Here is a 22,172-nt window from a genome sequence, read left to right as displayed (position 1 = left end):
CCATGCAAACTGAGCAGGAAGTGTTGGCCACTCCTGGTGGTGACAGCAGTTGCTCAGGTCATGGGCCTCAAGTCCCCAACCCCCCCACCCCCCAGCTCTTACTGGTGCCGGCACAGGTATGAGTAACTGGAGTGAAGAGTCAGGCCTTCTGCAAGTTTATCTTGTTAAGGTGGAGCCTCAGAGGCAGTGAGACCAGTGTACTGTGGCAGAGTGTGCCTGCGGTTCTAACCCGGTTCTAACCCACGCTTACTTCCTGTGCACGGCCCCCTCTCCCGTCTCCCTGCCTTGCTGGCTTCCAAAGCCAAGCATCAGACTTGCGTGGGTGAGGTAATGGTGACCTCTCACATGGCTATAGTAAATATTTTTTCCTGCATTATTCCCGGGGGTCATGCCTAAGTATTGCAGTTACCTCTGCTCCTTGGGTTGCTCTGTTCTTATATTCTCATGAGCAAGGACATGCAGGAATATTTTTAGACAATAGCAGAGAAGAAACAAACCATGTGTAAATCTACTCTGCTGTCCTTACGTTCTTTTGATTTGGCTTCTGTTTTTGTCTTTAACTTTTTTATTGGTGCTCATTCAGTGTGCATAATCGGGGAGAGGGACTTCACACAGATGGTTTTCGCTCAAGTACATCCTGTACTTTGGCTGTATCCAGGCCTCCCCTCCCCTTTCTTCTGGCTGCCCCTCCTACTCATCCCTTTCTGCATAATAGCGTCCCCTTTACCTGCATGTTCTATGTGTGTGTGTGTGCGTGTGTGTATTATATATGTGGATTTATAACTTTATAAAATCCAAGTTCCTCATGTGAGAGGAAACATCTGATCTTTGTCTCTTCTGGTCTCCCGCTGCATCTATTTTCCTGGAAAGAACACCATGTCATTTCCCTTCCTGGTCATGACCTCTGAAATCAGGAGGAACGCATTAAGCTTCTCTGTAGATACTGAACGGACGCAGAAGCGGAACCGAAGGCCACAGTGCCCCTAACTCCCCCTTGAACAACTGCCGTGATTGATTTAAGAGGTACTTAGTGTTTTCATTTTTATCCTTTTCCCCTTTCCTCTTGAGAAGAAGTTCCTGTGGAAATTTCCACCCAACCATTGCGTGGAGCCTGTCTTAACAGAACCCGTGGTCCTCAGCACTACAGATAGGGAACTAAGGCTGATCTCGGGACCTTAAACACATGGCTTATCTTTCCATGTTTAGGCTATTAGATCATTGTTTGCGATAAAGTTTTACCGAATGCTTCTGATGCTAACATAAATCACAAGAGTGAAGTGGGTGGTTTAAATGTCAGAGCTAAAAAATAGAATATGTTAATATAAGTGGCTGTGGGGACCTGCAATGCTTTAAGGCTTGGTAATGAGAGATTTTGCCAGCGGCTCTCATGTTTGAGTCTCAGCGTTCTACTAATTCTGAGAACGTGCAAGCATTAGCTTCCACGCTCTGCACCCGAGAACCCTGAAATGCTCATCCTAGGTCTTACTGCAGGCCTGACCTCCCTGAGGTCTCTCTCTGCCGGGTGACACTGCTTTCTGTTTGCTCTAGACAGTAAGTGGAGATGGCCTGGGATATTTGATTAAGGTACCCACACATTTTGTGATGGACACAACACACAGGCAATGAAAAAAGAATCAAAGGTGATAAAGACTCTATGAGGAAAATGATTTTAAAGAAATTAAAATTTCTATATTAAACCAAGAAAGCCCTGGAGGCAGAGATTGTGATTGTGGCCGCATAGGTAAGTCTAGATATCAATCTGGTTGTATAGGGAGAGTGGGGAAGGAGAGGAACTGAGTGTTAGTTTGCAGGGTTTTTCTACAGGTCCTAGAATTGCCTTCAGAAGCAGTCTGTTTATATCGACAAAGGTCTTTCTATTTTCTTCTGCAGCCACACTCTTATTTTTTCCAGACTTTGAGTCTAGCCATTCCGCTTTATGAGGACTGAGGAATGTCTGGTCATGCCAAAGGAATGGTGGTTGTCTCTTCCCGCTGATAAGATGTGGCTTCTGCTTGCAAAGTCCTGGGCTCCGGCCTCCCATGCTGATGTCTAGACTGCCATTTCCACCCACTCACTCCTTTACAGAGCAGACTTGCTGCTGCCGGCGGCCTCTGTGCTGGGCAGTCTTCTTCTGGAAAGCCCTTCTCTCAGCTACACGGGGCTGGCTTTCTCTGTATCTTTAGCATCTGCTTTGTCATGGAGGCCAGCCCAGGACTCCTGATCTATGCATTCTCAATGTCTTACCTTTACTTTCTTACTCTGATCTCTTCGTCACTTTCCGGCACTGTGACATAATGCCGAGAGCACTTAAGAAAGGAAGAGGCTCACAGTTCTGGTCTGTGGCTGGCTGGCTCCGTGGTTCCTGGGCCTGTGGTGAAGCAGAGGTGTGCCGAGCCGAGCCGCCAGCCCATCCAGCAGGAAGCAGAGAGTGGCATAGACAGGAGCCCAGGACCAGATGAATCCCCCAGAACCTCATGCCCTGTGATCTCCACCTCCCTATAATACTAGTGAATTGCTAGTCCAGTGCTGGAAAATCCGTGCTCAGATCAGAGCCCTCACGGTAGAACACCCCTCGCTGGTTTGGTCCACCATCTAGGGACCAAACACTCAGTACAAAGAACCTGTCCTCATCCAGAGGAGACTGGCCTCATCCAGACCCTCCACAGTCCCCACTGCTCTGTGATCTGTGTATAACATGTAGAACTTTGCTTGGCTTGCAAAGTAAGGCTGAAGAATTAAATATAGGGCTGCTCTCTTTGTATGGGAAGTCTGTTTGGTTTCTGTTTTTTAAGGTTTTTATTTCAAGTGTGCATGTGTGTGTGTGTGTGGTGTGTATTTGTGTGTGTCTCTATGTATGTGTGTGCCTGTGTGTATATCTGTCTGTATGTGTGTCTGTGTGTGTTTGTGTGTCTCTGTGTGTATGTATGTGTATCTGTGTGTCTGTTTGTGTTTGTATGTGTGTATCTGTGTATGTGTGTTTGTGTCTATTGTGTGTCTGTGTATATATATGAATATATGTCTTTGTGTATATGTATTTATGTGTGTTTGTGTCTGTGTGTATGTATGTGTATATTTGTGTGTATGTATGTGTCTGTATATGTGTGTGTCTCTGTTTGTGTGTGTCTGCCTGTCTCTGTGGGTGTGTCTGTGTGTCTTCTCTATGTGTGTATGTGTGTGTATGTATGTGTGTCTGTGTGTCTCCTTATGTATGTATGTATATCTGTGTGTGTCTCTCTCTGTGTATGTTTCCACGTTTGTGTGTGTGTGATCTGTGTGTATGTGTGTGTATGTATGTGTGTCTCTGTGTGTATGTATGTGTATCTGTGTATCTCTCTCTGTGTGTATATGTGTCTGTGTGTGTGTGTGTGTGTGTGTGTACATATGCACTGGGCTGCAGTGCCTGTAGAGCCCATAACAGGTAGCCAGATCTCCTTGGAGTTGGAGTGCTAGGTTGTGAGCTCCCTAATGGGACCCCAACTCAGGTTCTCTGGAAAAGCGACAAGTACTCGTAACCACCGAGCCATCTCTCCAGCCCAGTTTTCTGTCTTAATTTACCTTTTTACTTCCTCTCTCCAAGAGAAAAGTGGATACAGAAGAGGAATTTCCTTGGCCATTGCAGAGGATCCTTGTTGGCCATTGCAGAGGATCCTTGAGGGTCCTGTGTCCCACAGGTCAGGGGCAGTTTGGACTGCAGGATGCTGTGACCCTCAGCTGTAACAATGTGGAGAGAACGGCAATCTTTAGTCTGGCACTTTCCCCTCTTCCCCCAGGATGCCACTGAAGCTCAGATCGCTGCAGAAGGCACGAGGCAGGGGCTATACCTCCGAGGCAAAGCCCAGAACAAGGTTCCCTTCTCCTTTTTCCATTGGGGGCGCGAGATCCATTCACGCCAACGCCTGCTTTCTGTAAAGTAACCAAATGGAGCACAAGGACCCCCAGAGTCTTGCCAAAGGAACTAGCCAGTCCAGTGATCTCGATTTTGTCTGGTGTTTGGTTTGGGTTCCTTTAGAGAAACCTTCTTTCTAAACCCTTGGAATTTCTCAGTGTGCAGAATTTCATATTATTCAGGGTGTACTCATGGGTTCACCGTGCCTAGGAGTGAGAGACACACTGTGGGCCCTATGCTTGGCGGATGCTAAAAAGGCCAGTAATGGTGAAAGGGGATGGGCTTTGGGCTGTGTGATATCAGCTCTACCTCCCACTGAAGAGGGGGAAGGGACTGCAGATTGGCTTCAGTCCTGTATCAATCAAATGGGTCAAATAATGAAGCACAAAATAATGAAGCTCCAGTAAATCCCTGAAACCCAGAGTGTGCTCACACTTCCCTGGCAGATTCTTTGCACCCAGATGCTCTGAGCTGGGTGCACCTTGAGGCTGGGAAAGTGTGTGTTTAGGAATCTTCAGGCCTTGTGCCAGGCATGTCTAGCTCCCCTTGGTCCTGGGTTTTGTTCTTTATACACTCCTGTAGTGCAGCAATTTCCTTGAGATTGATTCTGCATGGCATTCTAGAGCATTGGATAACTCGAGAGATGGGGAAGCCCTGGTTTTATAGCGGTTGGTCGGCAGCACAGGTGCTTTGGGGATATTTGGAATCAGGAGTCTCAGGAGGACTCTGCCTGGCCTGGGTTATTTCCTGTAACTGTGGGTAGGCCGGTCAGAACTGCAGTGTGCCTAGGTGTGCTAGAGAACACACCCTTACCAAATAAAGTAAATGTAATATTAACAGCTTAGTTACAGCTGTGGCTAGGATATGTCACTCTGGGCTCTTCTAGTTACATGCTGATTCTCTGTTGACATTTTCCTGGACATGTTCTCTTCCTGTGCTGTCACCAGTTTTCCTTCCCAGTGTCCTTCACTCTAGTGTCCTTCTCTTTAGTCTGTCATTACTCAGCATACCAAGGAGACAGGAATGGTGGTTGGCACCTCTCCTGGGAGCAGCTTTCTCATGCCAAATGAGGATGAGAGGACTGAGCTCCAGTTAGAACCGGATTCTCTCCACACTGTGGTACCGGTCAGTTGCATGGTTTGTTTCTTCAGACGGATGCGGTGATGATTTGGTGATTTGTCTAGAACTGGAGGGATGGAGAAGAGAGCCAGAATGACCAAGCACTTGTAGGACTGCCTTAGAAGGAAAGCAAGCTGAGCCAGGTGTTATTTATTGCTTGATTGAGCTGAGATGACCGTGGAAACATTGCCAAGCTTGACAACCTCAGGACTAGAGGTGGGGAAATGGAAACACCAGAAGATGGGATTGTTCGGTGGGTTGTGCTGGGCTGTGGACACCCGGGAAAAATACCATAAATAATGACAGAGTTGGAGTAATAGCGCAGAAGGTAAAAACACTTGCCTTGCAAGCATAAGGACCCAAGTTCAATCTCCCAGAACCCATGTTAAAAGAAAAGGAAAAAAAGAAAGCATAGTAGCAATACTATGCTTATTATCGTGATACTATGCTTATTATTGCGGTACCATGCTCATTATCGCTGTACCATGCTTATTATCACAGTACTATGCTTATTAACGCCGTACTGGGGAGGCAGAGACGGGCAGATCTCTGGAGCTCCCTGGTCGGCAAACAACCTGCTTGATGATCTGTCTCAAAAGCAAGGTGGACGGCACCTGAGGGACGACAGCTAAGGTTCTTCAAATGCACATGCATCCATATCTCTGCACACATGTACATATGCACAAAAGAGACAGTGATGAAGGGGTGCAAACCCCCTTTTCCTGATCGGAAAAGGAGGCTTACTGCTGAGCACAGTTTTCTGTCACATTTGTTAGCCTTCCGTTGAGCTTCGAGACCCATGTCTGTGTAGGAAGACAGCCCGTTCCAAAGAGGAAGGGGGAGTCCATTAAACTGATGACCAGAGATTCCTGGAAAGATTATTTTGGAAGAAAATATATTTCCTACTGCTCGGCCGAGTTTTAAATGAGAAATGAAGTCTAAACCAAATAAAATATAGGGTTCTTAGAGCTGAAAGGGAAAGCTGGGTTTTTCTGACTCCCAGTGTAATTGAGATTCATTTGTTTATTCAACAGACTTCTTTTAGGATCTATTGTGTGTTGAATGCAATGGATTTCAGTGATGGAGAAAAATTAGCTTCTTAAATCTCTGAAAAATTGCTTGTAACTCCCGAAGACAGTTGTTAATGAGGGCCTCCTGGAGGTTCTGTTTGGGTGACCTGGAACCTGAGACACTGTTCTGGTTAGATGGTGTCAAAGGACTGTCACTGTACTCCTGTGGACAGTTTGGGTCATCCAGCAGATGTATTATTTTAAATTTTTACCAGCTGCATCGGCGTTTCCTAGCAGTACTGAACCCATAGGATGTGTGCTTAGCATAAGGTTGTTAGGTTGGGTTATAGGTGGAGGCTGGGTAACAAGGGCCACCTGCAAACTGGAGACGTTGAGAACCCTGCAGCTGTTCTGTCCCTGAAGCGAGATGCCTAGGCAGTCCCACTGTGATGAGGTCTGGAGGGTGCCTGAGGAGCTGCTCAGGATGAATCCTCATTGGAAAGCAAAAGAAGCTACGAGGTCAGCCAAGGGCTCACTCGGGGGAAAAAAACAGCAGCAGGCAGACTCCTGCGGCCTTCTCTCTGGATCTCTTTGTGTCTAGGACTCTCTTTTGGAGGACTCATCCACTTTGGGGGTGAGCGTCTCCCCTCAACCCTTCAGGAAATGGTGCTGTAGACAGGCCCAGAGCTATGCCCCCTAAGTGACTCTAAATTCCATCGAGTTGATGATCCAGACAGGCTATCACACTTCAGTGCTATGAGCTGAGGCCTTCTTGGTTCTTTTCCTCTGAAGGTTGAAATCTCAGCTGCTGGAGGTGTCAGCTGACTGAGTCCCTGAGGGACAGGGCTTCTGTTCTTTGGTGTATAGTACTTTACATTGTAGTTGCATGGTGATACTTCCTTGTTTTTTAAATAGTAGTCATTCTGTCTTTTTATAAAAAAAAAAAATCTCATGTGCCATCATAAAAAACAAAAACCAAGAAAGAAAGAAAAGAGTAAACACCATATCTTCTCTTTGTCCCTGCCTCCTGTGGTTAGCACCTAGCAAATCTTGTTGAATGAACTGGAATGACAAACTGTTGAGTTCTGTGGCTCTTTTTCTCTCTGTCGGTGATTTGTCCTGCTTTAGTGGCTGGAGAACGTTAACTTTCTCAGGTCAGGGTAACAACTCCCTCTGGGCCATAGTATATGCACAGTTCTGGTCTGTCTGCGCATATTTTGTTCCTCTTCGTGCCCATTGTGTTTTAGCCCCTGCCCTAGTGTTGACATGAACACCTGTGGTCACTTTGCACGTGAATCTCAGTGAGTCTCCAGTGGACCCTTCCCCTTCTCAGCACAAACAGTGTGTAACCTGCGCGAGTGTGGATTCTGTAGTTTCACCGAGCTGCTGGCAGCGACATTGGGCAGATCAGAGATGACACTAGGGTTCTGTGACAGGCATCAGTCCTGGAGGACACTGATGTATTAGTCTCCGTGTTGGCTGCAAATCCTCCCTGGGCTGCCATGTATGCAGGTAGACTTCAGGATATTTTGATGAATGTCTCTGTTAGGACATAGATGCAGAGCATCCATCACAGCTCCTCTTCTATTAAATTATGGAACTTAATCAGTTAACCCTTTCTTCTGGCACCCGTATCGGCTTCCAGAACCAGGGACTGTGTTCTCTGCTCACACAGAGGTTCTGTTTGAAAATTTTGCTAGTGTTTTGTCTCAAACTCACATCTCTTTTTTTAAATATGATTTCTAGATCTTGTTTGTTATTTTATGAGGGTTTTTTTGTGTGTATAAATATGTTAGTGCAAGTCCAAGATTGATGCCAGGAATCGATCACCTTTAGTTCATCCTTCTGCATTATTGATTAAGACCCTGTCTCAGTCAAACCTGGAAACCATGTCCTACACTGCTACAGTCCTGGGACCCTGAGTATGAGCAGTGAGGGAATGAAGAAAGGACAGATATACAGATGTGGGTACAGGAAAACGGGGATCAGAGGGGCATTCACTTGGATGGAAGTCACCTACCACCCCTGGCCGCCCAACCCTTCCATATGCTTATTAGATACAGAACAGGAGAAGTCTCTGTAGGTGAACATCAGCTGGGTAAGGCTTTGCCATTTCCATGGGGCTGAGGCATTGGAGGCCTTGGCCTGGCCATGCCAGTGTCAAAAATGCACATCCATTCAGGGATCCCTCTGCTCCCTAGACTTAGAGCTCATCCGTATAGCTAGTCTTGCTAGCCCATTTGCTCTGGGAAATACCATCTCCCCTCGCTGTAGGAGAAAGAGTTTATTTGGGCTTGCAGTTCCAGAGGGATGCTGTCTAGAGTGGTGGGGGAAACACAGAAGCAAGCTGACTGGAACAGGGAGCCGGACGATCACATTTTCATCTTCATACAGGAAGCAGAGTAGAGAACAGGAAGTGAAGGGAGGCTACAGACCTTCAAATCCTTCTCTACTTGAGTACCTTCCTCTAGCAAGGCTACGCCTCCTAACCATGACCTCCTTAAACAGCGCCTCCAACTGGGGACCAGGTGTTCAAATACAGGAGCCTGTGGGAGGGACATTTCTCAAACCACCACAATCTGTAGCTGGTGTTTAGATTCACGTGGCCAAGTGAAACTTGGGGTGTTTAGAGTTTTGAAGACCCAAGCCGTGCATGAACCAAGCCAGCTATTCAGAACCCACATATGTCATCGCTACGGGTGACTTGTCCATTCTTGATTGGTTGTTTAGGCAAAGGGTGGTTTTGTGGGGTGGGGGGTCAGTAGCCCTAGGATAAAGACCTAGGATTGCTGTTTTGGTGTCATGAACTAGAGGGCAGATGATGTAGGTCATCAAACTACTTACTGCGTGCACACTGCCCCGAAGACACCCTGGATAAGAGTATTTTTTTTTTTTTTTTTGGATTTTTGAGAAGGGCTTTGCTCTGTAGCCCACACTGGTCTCAGATCCACACCTCTTCCCACAACCATTCTAGGGCTGGGATCACCAGGTTATGCCTCCACGCCCAGCAAGAGGTTTTGTTTGGGAAATATTTTTCCTTCTACACCAGTAGTTTTCAACCTGTGGGTCGTGACCCCATTGATTAAATGAACCTTTTCACGGGGGTTACCTGAGGCCATCTGAAAACACAGATGTTGACATTATAGCTCACAGCAGTAGCAAAGTTACAGTTTTGAAGAAGCAATGAAGATGATTTTGTGGCTGGGGGTCACTGCAACATGAGGAACTGTTAAGGGATCACAGCATTAGGGAGACTGAGAACGCCTGCTCTACAGACCTAGCTGTGAACTATATCCGGTTATTAAAAGTGACCTCTAGATTTATCCGCTCTGTGTTTTGGTGCCATGAAGGTGTTTTTTATGACGTTGAGCACCCGATTTCCCTTCTGTTTGTGGTTCCCTTTTAGTTGGCTTATCATGGTGTTAACAATTAGATTCTCAGATCAGTGGGAGCTTGTGTTAAAAAAACAAACCCTGGCCATCCAGATGGCTCAATGGATAAAAGCTTGCTGCCAAGGCTGATGACCTGAGTTTGATCCTGGAGGCCCACGTGGTGCAAAAAGAGAACTTTCTTCTCTGTTTGGGTGAGAAAGACTCCCACGAGTTGTCCTCTCAACTCCACGTGTGCACAGTGGCACACATGGGTGAACACACGCACCTGCCCGCTCCATTCCCCTCCCCCAGACATGCTCACACAAAGTAAATAATTAAACATGAAGGAAAACACTACAAATACTGAACCCTCGTGTTGAGCTTGTTCAGTGTTGTCTCAGCTGCAGCTGGGAGTAGCAGGCATTGCTAAGGAGCCCTGTGGGGGGTGGCAATGAGACTCAGTTTCCAGATGGAGAATCCGGAAACACGGTTCCTGCTGGTACCATGGCCGAGAGCATCTGTTCATGCCTGGTTCATCCTGGCTGAGAGACAGTTGCGGTCTCCTGGTTTCTGTTCATCTCCAGTGGCCAGGGCTCTGACACCAGCACCTGGGATCCTCCCCTGCACCAGAAGTAAACACAAGAATAATAAGAAGGGAGGACTTTCGTAGGTCATGGAGTGATGCCTGTCTGTTTGCCTTCTGTTGAGACGTCCAACTTCCCTGAATAGCGATGCCCTGTCTCTGCATTGATTTCTGGAGTTCTGAGATCTGAGTCAGTTCTGAGGTCAGAAAAAGCTGGAACGTCCACAGCATAAAGTGCTGAGAGTCGCTGGAAGCTATTATCAAATAATTTGCCTTCTTCAATATGGGGTGGATCTCTTGTGCTTATATTGTGATTAAGGCTCGTGCAGACTTCTCTGTTTTTAATTTTTACCATTTCCACAGGCTAAACATATTTCTGACTGGCATGGACCCTTTCTACTTCCATGCGGTGAATGTCATTCTGCACTGCCTGGTGACCCTCGTGCTGATGTACACCTGTGATAAGACCGTCTTCAAGAACCGCGGGCTGGCTTTTGTCACCGCCCTGCTCTTCGCGGTGCACCCTGTCCACACGGAGGCGGTGAGTCTGATGGGCACCGTGAACAGTGAAGCATCTATCTGCATTTATCAGCTAAACCAGTCATCTCCCCCTTCGAAATCCCATGCATTGAGAGCCCCACACTACGTTCAGCTTGACCCCTGTACCCTTCTGCTGGTTAAGGCTACTTTTAGGTGGTTCACATGGGGTCTGCCCAGGGTTTAGTTGCATCTTTGCACTGAGGCTGTGAGTATTATCAGGGGTAAAGGACACTTCCATTTTTTATTCGCAAATAATCTAAACGCCCTGTGCTTTTCGATGGCAGGGGTCATGGTGAGGCTGCTGCCCTGATGTCATCATCCCTGCTCCACTTCATGCCTAGTTTATGTTATGAAACTCAGGTGCTGGAGGAAAGACTGAGGAGGGCAGGGCTTCCTGCCTGTTCCTATCGTCTTTTGTTTCCTTCCAAGTTACAGAGATGGACTTGGGTGGCCTAGAAATTGCTGAGTTCCTTGATAAGAGGTCTAGTGATTTTTGTGTGAGGAAGACCTTGTTTAGAAGGTATTGCTAGTTTGGATCTGTGGCCCTTGAAAAAAGGTTTGGTCCTAGCTAGGCTGTGGTGGCGCACGCCTTTAATTCTAGCACTCGGGAGACAGAGGCAGGCGGATTTCTGAGTTTGAGGCCAGCCTGGTCTACAGAGCTATTTCCAGGACAGGCACCAAAGCTACACAGAAAAACCCTATCTCTAAAAACAAAACAAAACAAACAAACAAACAAAAAGGTTTGGCCCATCAAGCACCAGACAGTGCCATGAAGCCACAATGTCTTGTCTTAGTAACGGTGGCTGATTTCTTTTATATGTGTTACTACGGGTAGGTAAAAGCTTTCTGATGGGGGTCCAGGAACCAAGGTTTTCAGGGAATGGAGCCTTCCAGTGGGTGATGGGCACCATGGTTCCTAAAGAATGGCTTGTGAGACCTCTGCTGGTGCTGGACACTTCCTTGAAGATCTGCCCAAGGGCATACTTTTGGTAAAAGTTCCACACCGGATCTCTTCTCACCTTTCCTTTCCTTCTTGTTTGGATGAGGAATGCTCACGCATTGGGATCTGACCGCATCCCAGCAGTACACGCCTGAGACCCTGCAAAGGACAGTTTGACGTGTTGGTGTTGTGATACCTCTGCCAATTAAGGCATCGTAGTCATAGAGAAGGGCTCCTATTTCCGTGAAGAATACTTGGAAATACAGGTGGTACTCTGTGTTGAAGTTCTGAGTCAGAAGAGAAATTGTGTCCATAAGGACTCGTAGAAGGTTTATTTGAACTGGCATGAGAAGTCTGATTCAGTTAATTAATATCACAGTGAGGGCTGGTCTTGCCAAATTGGTGTGTGATGGTGATGTTTCTGTGAACAGAATTGTAAATCTCTGAGCTTGAGGTTTGACAAATAAGTGTGTGTGTGTGTGTGCGTGTGTAGTGTGTGTATGTGTAGTCTCATACGTATCTCATCTAAAGAGTGTGTATATATATTTAGTATATATACATGTATGTCTAGTGTGTGTGTGTGTGTGTGTGTGTGTGTGTGTGTGTGTGTGTGTATGGGGGAAGTGACAGATAAAAATCACTTTATAAACAATTCTATCATTAAGATAGCTTTCCTAACTCTTTCTGAGTATATTAGACTTGGCAAAGTTCCTATAAGTGGAAGAGTTTGACATGGAAGTAACGGTCCTCCAGCGCTTCTTGTGAAGCTGTTTACTACATGCCTGTAAATGTTACAGCGAGAGGAAACTCTGAAGGCAGGTTGCTATGAGGACTGGTGTATTTACACTCATTGTCTCTGTCCAAATTAAAGCCAAACCTGAATGATTGTCAGATTATAGATCATAGAACATTACACTAGAGTCCAAAGCATTAAGCCTTGCCTGTTACACACATCCTTCCATTCTCACCCATGGGAACAATCTGAAAGGTGGAGGCCAGACTTAGAATTGTGTGGTACACGTTCTTACTCTTCTGAGAGAAGGTAGACCAGCCACAGATACCCAACTAACCATATTTAATAACGTGCACACTTTCATGGCTAGTACTTAACATTTTTCTACTTTCACCATGATGTGAATTATAACTAGAATACTAATGCATAATTAAAATATAATATGTAGAGATTTATGGTTATCCCAGGAAATTTAAAATGTAATTAAAGGCCATAGATACAGCTCTGTGGTAGAGCGATTGAGTGCCCGAGTTCCATGTCGTGCAGCACCCACACACACACACCAAAAGAATCCATGTGCATTTTCATTATAGAGAGATAATGTGATAAACAAAATATATTTAAACATTAAATGCATCAAGAGAAAATGCTGACGGAGAAGTAGCTCTGAGGAAGCTCACAGGAAGGGAAGACTTGAAAAGTCTCCATTGAAAGAAGAACTCTCCCTAGCAGACAGAATGGCCTAGGCCAGCAATTTCAGCACTTGGGAAGTGGAGGCAGGGAGACCAGATGTTCAGTTATCCTGGGCTATGGAGTGCAGAGTTCCAGGCCAACCTAGGACACATGAAATGTTGTCTCAATAAAAAAATGAGAGAAGAATTAAACACCCCTAGTGTTTAGGCAAAAGATGGGGCAACTGAAGCTGCTTAGGCTCCCTTGGGTCTAATACAGCCTAATTTTAAAATGTCAGTGTTTATGGTGCATGAGACGTTAGATTCTTTAGTATTTAAAAGGTGCTTGTAGGTTTTATGCATGAACTTAAATAGATGAGAAATACCTAACTCTCCAATGCACTTCGTGGACATGCTATGGAGGGAAAGAAGAGATTTCTGTTCCTGGCAGTACGGGCCATATCGAAGGTCAGGATGATAATATATGTTTACAGATTTGTATATTACAGTTGCAGGGCTGTACTGTACTTGAGGGCAGTTACTACGGGAAAGATCATCCAGTTGTATGATTAGAGTTTTAATTCAATGGCTGAGCAGAGAGAGTATGTGTGAGAGGCCACCTTGGGCAGTGTGACCAAGAGCTGATGGTGGTTAGGGTGGATTCCAGAAAAAAAAAAAAAAGGCAAATCCTATTAGCAAAATGACCTTTAGACAGGGGCTTTCAGGGGCTTTTGTGCTAATAAAAAAAATCCATAGTAACACAATTAAAGAGGCAGAGGTTTTGAAGAGCTGGGCCGTTATTTGGAGACGGAGCCTGGAAGAGACTTGTTTTGTAGGATGAAGGAGCCGCTGGAAGAGGAAATGTGACCCAGCACATCATTTACACTAGAAAGTGAAGTGGAGTCTGCCCTTTAATTATAGATTGCAGCTCGAGCTTCTAGGGAGGAGGACAGAGAGACAGAAGAAGCAATGTGCTCCGTAGACAATTAGTGATAAATTATTAAACATGCACATTAAGACATGGGAGCCTTGGGAAATCACTCATCTTTGTTAAAAAAGACTGAAAACAGGACCATATGTTATTCCAGGAAGGATGGAGAATTTACATTTGGGGGTGGAATTTTGTTTCAATGCATCGATATGATTGTGTGTCTGCATGCCGATGTGGCTTGCTTTTATTTATAAGTGAGGCAGTTGACAAATAGGTAATGGGGGTAGGTGGGCTTGTACATGCCAATAAATGGCAGGAATGGGACACAGGGTTCCTTCTCCAGTTTATACACAAGCTCACAGGAAGCTGGAGAGTAGACATACAGATCAATATAAGAGAAACAGGAGAGAAAAGTTAATTCACATTTGAGCATGCAGGGGCACATTGACTAATCTTATCTCTCAGCAGAGCATTTGAATGCATGCCTATGGGGACAGTGGGGTAGTGTCCTGCAGGGCAGGGGATGAAAAGGTTCAGACTACCTTATTTAAGCCCTGCAGAGTCCTGGGCAGGTTTCCCAATGTTGTATTTCTTTGAAAACGTATGCTTTTCTGAATTTTGAATCATGGAAAAAGTATGGAAAATTATTGTGATTGTCCCATGAAAGTTTAAATTTGGTCATCATAGAGATCTTTGGTTTGCAGAAGTGAAAGCAAGAGCAGGCACCAAGAAGAGTTTGAAGGTTAAAGCCGACATTTCTAGACCCAGAACAGAAGGGCTCGGGAGAAAATTGGTTCTGATCTAATCAGTCAGGCTGGCTCCTGGCTTTTGTCACGTGTCCTGTCTGATGCTAATGGAGCTTGTTCTCTCAGATAAAATAAATATTTGTAACTCTGTGCAGAATCTACTTGGTACCAACCCCATCGACAGCATTCCTAAAATAGCGCATTATAACCTGAAGGCAAATGGCATTCTAATGGGCATTTCCCACCTGTGATTTTGTTATCCTGGCTGGCAGGTCCACAGGTCGGTGACAGCTCCAGCACCCTAACCTAAAAATATCAAATTCTAAATTCTCCACTGCCTGACACTTTTTGAGTGTTGACAAGCGGGAAATTCCTCGCCTAACCTCGTGTGACAGGTCACAGCTGAAATATGGCAATGCTAAAAGTATTGTACAAGTTCACCCTCAGACTATGTGTATAGAAAGTATAAAGACATATAGGTGTATTTCATGTTTAATCTTAGGTCCCATCCCCAAGACATCACATAGCTCGTACATGAAGATATTTTAAAATAAAATAAAAAAATATCCAAACTCCAAGGCATTTCTGGTGCTAAGCATTTGGGGTATGAGAGATTCATCGGTTTTAAGTTCTATTCAGCCATATTCACTAGCACTTTGCCGAGTGTTAACAGTGTGTTAACATAACAGCCCATAGAGATAAAGGCCTTGTGGCCGAGGAACGTGCTTACATTTCACCCACCATAGTTGTCCAGCTGCTTTTTGTATACGTGAATACGGCATCGCCATCACCACCTTCCATCTCTGCTGCTCGTCATTCTCGGCTCACGCACTGTCGCTTCTGCCCCCCCTCCGGAACCACCGCAGGGTCTCCCACCCTCCAGGAGGAATGCATGTCAGTGCCTTTCCTGACCCTGCCTGGTCTTAAACTCCTGAAATCTTTGCCTTGTCTTTAGCTCTTGGATTACAGAGCTGGTCCTTCTGTGATACTTCCCAGATCCTGTTGCCGGAATGAATCCTTTTTCTTTCCTGGCAACAATTGCTCCTTGTGATATACATAGTCCTGTGTCTGAATGTAAAGAAAGAAAGGAAAGGAAAGAACATGACAACTCCTACGTGTGGTGGAGAAGAAGATTACTGTAGCTATGTGGGAGAGCACAGTCAGAGGCAGGGGGATCTGGGAGAGTCCAGAGTAGACACGTCCAGGCTGAGCCATGCCCCCGTGTGTATGTCCGGGAGGAGGAGTGGAAGAGAGAAGGGAGAGAGGGGAACTGGGTGTAGCAGATAGGAAGGTACAAGAGGTGAATGGTAACCAAAATGTCTGTAATATCCAGGGAAGAACCTCTGGGGGAAGGGCAGCCCACTCCCTGGGCTGAAGAAGAGTTCAGGGAGAGGACAGGGTATACACAGCCATACACTGTAACATGTAGGAACTGAGGGATGCTGGGAGAACCTCGCAGCCAGGTCTGCTTGGATATGTTAACTAGGCACCTCAGTCCTTTGTTCAGGCTTGAAACTTAGCAGTGTCCTATTTAATACTTTCTTCTGACTTCAACAGATGTCAAAGTCCTGGAGGAAGGCAATGCCCCTCTATTTGGCTTATGGTACCTGTTGTTTGAGTTGTCTGTCCTACCCAGTTCCCACAATCGTTAAATCCCAAAGAAATCACACAGAGGTCTACATTAACTGTAAACTGATTGACCCATTAGCTCAGGCTTCTTATTAACTCTTACAACTTATATTAGCCCATTATTCTTGTCTATGTTAGCCACCTGGCTCAGTACCTTTTTCAGCGAGGCAGTCACATCTTGCTTCTTCTGTGGCTGGGTCAGGACTGCAGAGGAATGGGCTTCCTTCTTCCCAGAATTCTCCTGTTCTCATTGATCCTCCTCTACTTCCTGTCTGGTTGTCCCACCTATACTTCCTGCCTGACTACTGGCCAATCAGCATTTATTTAAAACATAATTGACAGAATACAGAATTGTCTCACACCAATGGAGCCAAGCATTTGATAGGGATGCTTACTTTGTTTTAGATGTTAAGACACCTTGCCCAAGACCTCAGCTCAGCAGGGTACAGAGCAGGCATTTAATGTGTGCACTGTGGTTTGGCCTCACAAGGAGTCTGTGAGCACCCTCTCTGAACCTCTGCTAATGGGATTCTACATTATGGTGTTATTGTTGAGGTGAGGGCTTGCTAGGTAGCCCAGGCTGGTCTTGAACTTGTGACCTTCCTGCCTGAGCCTTCCAGTGCTGGGATGACAGGCATGAGTCATCATACCCAGCAAGTATATTCTTTATGTCTTGGTGCACTCAGCTGGCATAGTCTTCTGCTCCTTTCAGATTGGCTCAGAGTAAGGATCAGGGCTTCAAAACAGTTTGCAGGAACCAGTTTTTATGTTTGCATACTCGTGACTGCTGTACTTCACTTTGCTATACTCAGAATCAATTTGCAAGCCTTGCTGTTGGCCACACCATTTGTTCTGGGATGAGCGTCCCTCTGGGCTTTGCCCCAGGGCTTCACAGGAGGTGAGGTGGACTGTCTTCTCAACCTTCTCTTGAGTTCATGCTGAGTCAAATGTTCCAAGTCGCCAGCGGCCAATGAGCCCATCGGAGCCTCAACTGTGATGTGCACAGTCATTGCTCAGCCTGAATCTGAGCTGGGGCCTTATACCTTTGTGCACACTGTCACTGCCTGCCTCACCGGAGTCGTGCGGCTTCTGGGATGTTGCTCTCCGGCTCCTTATAGATTAACCAATTAATGAACACTGCCAATTAATGGTCCAAGCAGCCATGCTGGGTCACAGCTTTCAGCTCTGTGCTGCCCTTGAGGTTCTTGGACTGCGTTCAGGTTTCTCATAGGATAGATTTGAAATTTTCCCAGCATGTGACCTGCTGTGAATCCATATGTACACACATAGATTTTAGATTTTTAACTGGTGGGCATGCTAAGCTACCCAATAAAGCTAGAGAAAGATACCGTGTAGGATAGTTTTCAATAGCCACACACAGGAAGTGCTGTACTGGGGGTGAGAGTTCTCCAAACCTACATGATACAGAACCTCCACATGTCACCTCATCGGCAGCGGCCGTCAGGTGTTGTTAACACCTAAGACAGCAAACTGGGGCCTTGGTTGGGTTTCAGAAGTCAGGGCCTCTTCCGCACCAATGCCATGGCCTCTCGTGTGACTGTACGTTGTGTGATATTCTGTTTGTGTTCTGACAAAGCTTGCCTGCAGATCAGAGGAGGAGCTAGCTGGGCAGTATTGACAGAGACCTTAAATCTCAGTGCTCAGGGCTCACTCCTTCAGTCCCAGCACTTGGGAGGTGGAGACAGGAAGTGATAAGCTGGGGTGTAGGCAGGACCAGAGCCTTTTGAACTGAGGAAGGACACAAGGCAACTGGCAGCTGCTCCTGGTTCTCTGATCTTCTGGGTTTTACCCTGATATTGGGCTCCTGGCTTTGATTGTTAAGATTATTTAGATAATGTTTCAGTACAGAGTGCTCATAACAATATGTTAGTGGTTCAAGTCTCTGAACATCATTTTCTCTTCATGTTGGCTGATTCTGCCGTGCACATGGACCTGGGGCCTTCTCTGACGTGGGAGACAATGTCTCCTGTGCCTGAGGGATCAGCCTTCCTTATCTCCCGTGTAGATGACTCCTGGCCCAGCTCTTCCTGGGGATGCTGTACTGGTTGGTTTGAGTCATCTGAGAAGAGGCACTTTGTTAGCAAAGTGCCCCATAAGTTTGACCCGAAGGCCAGTCGTTTTCCTGATAGCTGGTTGATGTTTAAGGGCCCAGAGCACTGGGTGCCATGCCATCCTTGGGCACATGGTCCTGGGTGGTAGAAGAAACAGATACGTGTGAGAACAAGTCACGGAGAGCAAGTCAGAGAACAACGTGTCCCCGTGGCCTCTGTTTTGGTTCCTGCCTCCAGGTTCTTCCTTGAGTTCTGCTGTGAGATGAGATAAGCCCTTTCTTCCTCAGGTCATGGTCATGGTCCTTTGTCACAGCGATAGAAAGCAAACTAGAACAGAAATACTTTAAAAGCTGTGTTCCTGTTTCTCCTTTACAGTTTTATATCTGAGAGAGAGAGAGAGAGAGAGAGAGAGAGAGAGAGAGAGAGATACATCTTATGGAGACAGTAACTTAGGGTTTGTAAAGCATCCCTCATCGCCCCCACATGCCCATTCCAGCTTCTCAGACAGCACGTCTAAAGAGAACTTCAAGTTTAGTGCTCACTCTGGTTCTGTGTCCTTTATCAAGGCTCGCTGATTTTTAACTTTTGCTGGTTTTGTGCTGTCGTTCCTCTCTTCCTCCCTCTATATAAAAATATTGTTTGTTTTCTGAAGCAGTTAGAGAGGGCTGCATAATTCATGCTCCTTCACACATCAATAATTCAGTTCTGTATTTCCTAGCATGGGGAGAATTATTCATGGTTTTGGTTTCATCTCTTTTAGTCCTGAGCACTGTCTTTTTTATCACATAATACATAAATTTTCAGTATGATTTGGAACTTATATTAAGATATATAAAATGTTTTTAATATATTTGAGTGCAGCTTATAAATGTTATATAAATATATACTGTATAATGCATAATACAGATACTTCTTAGAGGCATAGTATATTAAACTGCCTTGAAAATAAAAATATATTATATTCAAATAGATAATATATTTTAAATGTATAAATTTAATATCATTATCAGTATATAATGTACATATATGTAATACACTAGACCTATAAGGTTATGATTTTATCTTATTCTTAGTTATAAGTAGTAACATAATTAGGATCATGATAAATAGAATACAATGTAACACAAATGTAATAAGATCCTAATTCAGACTGATATGCTATAATTTAAAGTCTACATTTGTTTAATAATATATGTTCTGGAGTCATGTAGATACTTGCATCTCAAACAGCTTACTTACCCTAGGGTTAACATCTGTTATTCTCTTGTTTATGTTTGTTTTAGTGGTCCTGAGGATTGAACCCAGGGCCTTGGGCTTGCTGAATGAACGCATTACAACTGAGTTCCCGCCCAGCTCGATGGCTGTTTCTGGCTTCTTGTCTTTACTCTTCTAGAAGCCAGGGGTTATTTCCAGCCTGACTGTTCTAGACACACACGCCGACTGGCTTTTTAGCCGGGCAGAGTCTCCCTCGTTCATTGTGTGTGTTTATACATGTGTAACCTTCATCACCCACTTGTCATCTGTGTGGACTGTGGATTTCTGTTTCTTCAATGGTTTATAATATATTATGCTCCTTTCCTTGAGCCTCAGCCTTAGGATCAGACTCTTTTCCGGGGAGCCAGTGTTTTTCTGAGGTGGGGCAGTGCATTGTGGGGCATCGACAGACCTATGAAACCACACAGACATGTATCTGTGCAATGCATTCGCACACACGAACATGTATTCTCTTGCAATCAGGAGTCCCTCTCGTTAAAAGCATTGATTTCCCAGCGTTTGGTTTCCCTCCACTCTGTAAGTTCTCTGTGGCCCATCACTGCCCCACTCTCCATGATGAGTACAGACATGAGCTTGACACTCATGGGTGATGCTGGGGATCTCTGAGACTCACGCCCAGGGCATTGTACAGTCTAGCTAAGCCCACAACCCTCAAAGTGTGTTTTAATAAGTCAAGAACTGAACAGACTTTGATGCTGAGCATTGATCCTCTGTGAAAGAGAACCAAGGAAGCAGGTTAAGTATGGAAACTCAGTCCCTTTGTTTCCCCTTTTCTCTTTCTGTAACTGTACCATGGAGCATACACTGTCATCAGAGGTGGTCAGGGGTTTAGTCCATAGGTTGCCACCTGTAAATAATAGGCTTTCTGCTGTGCTGTTCCCAAAATCAAATGCATTTCCACAAGATACCGTGACAATAATGTTCCAAGTTTTACATTTTTCGTTGTGTTATACTTTCTAGGTGGCTGGCATCGTGGGCAGAGCCGATGTGTTAGCATGTCTGCTGTTCCTGCTGGCCTTTCTTTCCTACCATAGGTGAGTGGGGTTAAGCAAACCCTTCTGTGGTTTGGTCACATATTGCCACATATACATTAAAGCCCTGCTTGACCAGAGAGAGGCTGTGTGGACTGTAACATGCTCGGTGGGTGTCGGGGAGAGAAACCCTCTTTTTACCGAGTGCAGACCTGTTATCTTCCAATCCTACTTTTGAAGCATTTAATATCCCCTGTGTGTGTGTGTGTGTGTGTGTGTGTGTGTGTATGTGTGTGTATGTGTGCATGTGTGTGTGTATGTGTGCGTATGTATGTGTGTGTATGTGTGTGTGTGTATGTGTGTGTGTGTGGGTATGTGTGCGTGTGAATGTGCAGGTATGCGTGCATCCATGCATGTACATGTTCACACGTGCATGTTTTCCTCAATTGTTCTCCACATTATCTTTTGAGGCAGGGTCTCTCACAAACCTGATGGGAATCTGCCTGTCCCCACTGCCCAGTGCTGTGAATACAACAGGCTTCTGTCTGCGTCTTGTTTGTTTAATGTATGTGAAGGATCAAACTCAGAGGTCTGTTTGTGCAGCGGGCACTTTCCCCACGGAGCCATCTCCCACCCCTCGCATCGGCTTTAAAAGACCACCGTCCCCACGCCGGGAATCCAAGCTCTGGATTCTTTTGCTTGTTGATCCTGGCCGAGAGTGAAACTTTAGCTGCGAACAGGAATAGCTGGAGAGTCGTGTTTGCAGTGCTGTTCTGTTTGCCTTTGATTTGTCTAATTGATCCTCATTTTGTTCCTGTTTTGTTTTTTCTGTTATTCTTACAGCAGTCACTCACTGTCACACAACAAGGTTGGCCAGGAAGCGTTGTTTCTTAACTAGTTTTGTACTTTAGAATCCTTTGGTCAGCGTACAGGAAACCGCTTTCTATTGCTTTGCGCCATTATCCCCAAAGCGAAGGCATTTTTAACTGACTTGTGACATCCATATTCAGAGAAAAATGAGTTAGGAAAATGTGAGTTGGGACAGAGCACTCGAGATGTCTCCCTAAAGACGCCAGGTCAACTATACCAACTGACCTCATAGAGAGATACTGGCTGGGAATATGTAAACTTGGCCTTTGGATCAATTTGATGACCTATAACTTACAAAGCCCCATGATTCACTTTTAAGAATACTGTTCTAAACCAGTGACATTGAATTAGCAACAATTTCCCTTCTTCCTCTTGTAGAAGAGCTACTTTTGCATACCTGTGGTCCAGATATCTGAGAGAACAGCCTAAAGGCAGAATTATTTATTTTGGCTGAAAGTTTTAGTCATGGTTGGTTGGCCCATGTATCCAGACAGAATGCAAGAGCTGGCAGAAGTGAATACTTAACCTTATGGCAGACAGGAGATAGAGCAAGGCAATAACAGGTCCAGAGCGCGGTATAGTCATCCTCAGGACACACTTTCTCAATGCCCACTTCCTGTGGTCACCCCAAGAACACAGTCTCAATGCCCACTTTCTGTAGTCACCCCCTAGGACACATTCTCAATGCCCACTTCCTGTAGTCACCCCAAGGACATGTTCTTAATGCCCACTTCCTGTAGTCACCCCAAGGACACGCTCTCAATGTCCACTTCCTGTGGTCACCTTAGGACACGTTCTCAATGCCCACTTCCTGTGGTCACCCCA

At 45.5% G+C, this 22,172-nt stretch overlaps 1 protein-coding gene across 2 annotated transcripts in view; it reads left to right on the top strand.

The window, feature by feature from the left end:
* Tmtc1 (transmembrane O-mannosyltransferase targeting cadherins 1) overlaps positions 1-22,172 on the top strand; it is a 207,368-nt gene that overhangs the window by 4,695 nt on the left and 180,501 nt on the right. Inside the window, exons 1-3 of one of the 2 annotated variants that reach the window (XM_041644129.1) lie at positions 898-1,023; positions 10,333-10,510; positions 20,467-20,540. In XM_041644129.1, coding sequence (XP_041500063.1) covers positions 10,355-10,510; positions 20,467-20,540 — 230 coding nt within the window. In that variant the 5' untranslated portion in view covers positions 898-1,023; positions 10,333-10,354. Of the gene's footprint in view, positions 1-897; positions 1,024-10,332; positions 10,511-20,466; positions 20,541-22,172 lie in introns of those variants that run through there. The other variant, XM_041644123.1, reaches the window with a different exon arrangement.

Source organism: Microtus oregoni, unplaced genomic scaffold (assembly GCF_018167655.1).
Source record: "Microtus oregoni isolate MIOR12 unplaced genomic scaffold, Mior012 000002F_ref0000024, whole genome shotgun sequence".
Classification (NCBI taxonomy): Eukaryota; Metazoa; Chordata; class Mammalia; order Rodentia; family Cricetidae; genus Microtus; species Microtus oregoni.
Note: the sequence above shows the minus strand (reverse complement) of the source record. Positions and strands in the feature narration are given on the sequence as shown.